The sequence below is a fragment of the Clytia hemisphaerica genome, unplaced genomic scaffold (assembly GCF_902728285.1).
Source record: "Clytia hemisphaerica strain Z4C2 unplaced genomic scaffold, Clytia hemisphaerica genome assembly, whole genome shotgun sequence".
In the NCBI taxonomy this organism is placed as follows: Eukaryota; Metazoa; Cnidaria; class Hydrozoa; order Leptothecata; family Clytiidae; genus Clytia; species Clytia hemisphaerica.
Window position 1 is genome coordinate 11,558 of NW_027104133.1, and position 1,744 is coordinate 13,301.

Sequence of the window (1,744 nt, forward strand, 5' to 3'; positions counted from 1 at the left end):
GCTCTAATTTTCTTTCAAGTGAGAAATCCGCAAAATTAAGTTCCCGCAAATATTAAATATTAAATCTTGAACTTCGAACTGCAAAAATTAGTTCCCGCAAAAAATAATTCCCGCAAAAAATAATTCCCTTAAGGTATCTGAAATCCAAAGTAAATTTTCTGTTTTAAAGGATCACCCATTTTAATCAAATTATTTATTTATTTCAGTGGAATCACAACTCGTCAATTTGTTGGACACACTAAAGATGTCTTGAGTGTTGCCTTCTCTGCTGACAACCGACAAATTGTCTCTGGATCCCGTGACAATACCATCAAATTGTGGAACACATTAGGACAATGTAAATACACAATCAGCGATGAATGTCACACCGAATGGGTCTCATGTGTTCGATTCTCACCAAACACACAAAATCCAATCATCGTTTCATGCGGTTGGGACAAGGCTGTTAAGGTAAATTTCTTCGTTTAAGCAACTTTGAGTTTTCAAATGATTTTCGGATAATTATGACAGGAGGAGAGAATGGGGGTTATTGGGTCTAATTCAGATTTGAATTTTTAATGAAAATTATTTTTCAATTAGGTCTGGAACTTGACCAACTGTAAATTGAAGATCAACCATTTCGGACACACTGGATACTTGAACACAGTTACAGTCTCTCCTGATGGTTCATTGTGTGCTTCTGGTGGCAAAGACGGAAGAGCTATGTTGTGGGATTTGAACGAAGGAAAACATCTTTACACTTTGGATGGTGGAAATATCATCAACTCATTGTGTTTCAGTCCAAACAGATACTGGCTTTGTGCTGCTACAGGACCAAGCATCAAGATCTGGGTAAGTTCAGAAAAACTAGCATCCAAATATTGGTTTTCAGTTTCATTAACAGTTATGTTAAAATCCAAGTTTATCTGGATAGATTATGTGTTCTGGAAATTTAGCTCAATGTCTGGTTCAGAGCTAAATAGCACTTTGTCTCTTACTGTCGTTGACTTCTCTTATCAAAATTCTTGTTAATTTACATCAGAAAGCTGGACGTTCAAAAGATATCAAAATCTCATTCTAAACTGCCCTCTCGTTTTGGTTTTAATTTTGAAATCATTTAAATGTTCCTTCCTTCTTTAGGACTTGGAATCCAAATCTGTCGTTGATGAATTGAAACCAGAGGTGATAAGCGTCAACAACAAATCCAAACAATCAGCTGAATGCATCTCCTTGGCCTGGTCCGCTGATGGACAAACATTGTTTGCAGGGTACACAGATAACCTTATTCGTGTCTGGCAAGTCACAAGAATGTAACTTGTTAAACCAAATATATTGTACGGGAATCCCAAAAATATTATGTTTTTTTCATTCAACGTTACCCACTTTTAGAATTCGATTAGTTGGCTAAGTAGACGTTAGAAAAACCATAAAGGAATCAAATTTGTTAAAAGGGTTGTGGCCAAAATTATAACATGAATGCTCGGGCTTTCGCCATTTTTATTCTACAGTGGACTCTCTTTGACTCGAACCTCTATAGCTCGATCAAGGTTTATGGTCCCTTCAGTCAACAATGCCTTTGGAACCTTATTCCATAAGTCGAACAAATTCGTGTTCCCCGTTTTAATTGGTTTTTTTCCTGTCCACAAAGAATTGAACTGTTTCAAATTGATTCATCAAAAATCTTGACTTAAGTCTATGAAAAAATGACTATTTTCAAATACTTTAATGGGATAAACTTTCGCGGATTTGGGCGGTGTCATCCGCG

The 1,744-nt window shown here is 36.3% G+C and overlaps 1 protein-coding gene across 1 annotated transcript; it reads left to right on the top strand.

The window, feature by feature from the left end:
- Positions 1 to 206: 206 nt before the first annotated feature.
- LOC136813665 (small ribosomal subunit protein RACK1) lies at positions 207 to 1,331 on the top strand (the record flags this gene model as incomplete). The annotated part of the gene is given in 3 exon segments (XM_067070165.1): positions 207 to 450; positions 580 to 831; positions 1,120 to 1,331. Coding segments are annotated over 3 exon segments (670 nt in total), but the record flags the coding sequence as incomplete, so codon positions are not given.
- Positions 1,332 to 1,744: the final 413 nt, after the last annotated feature.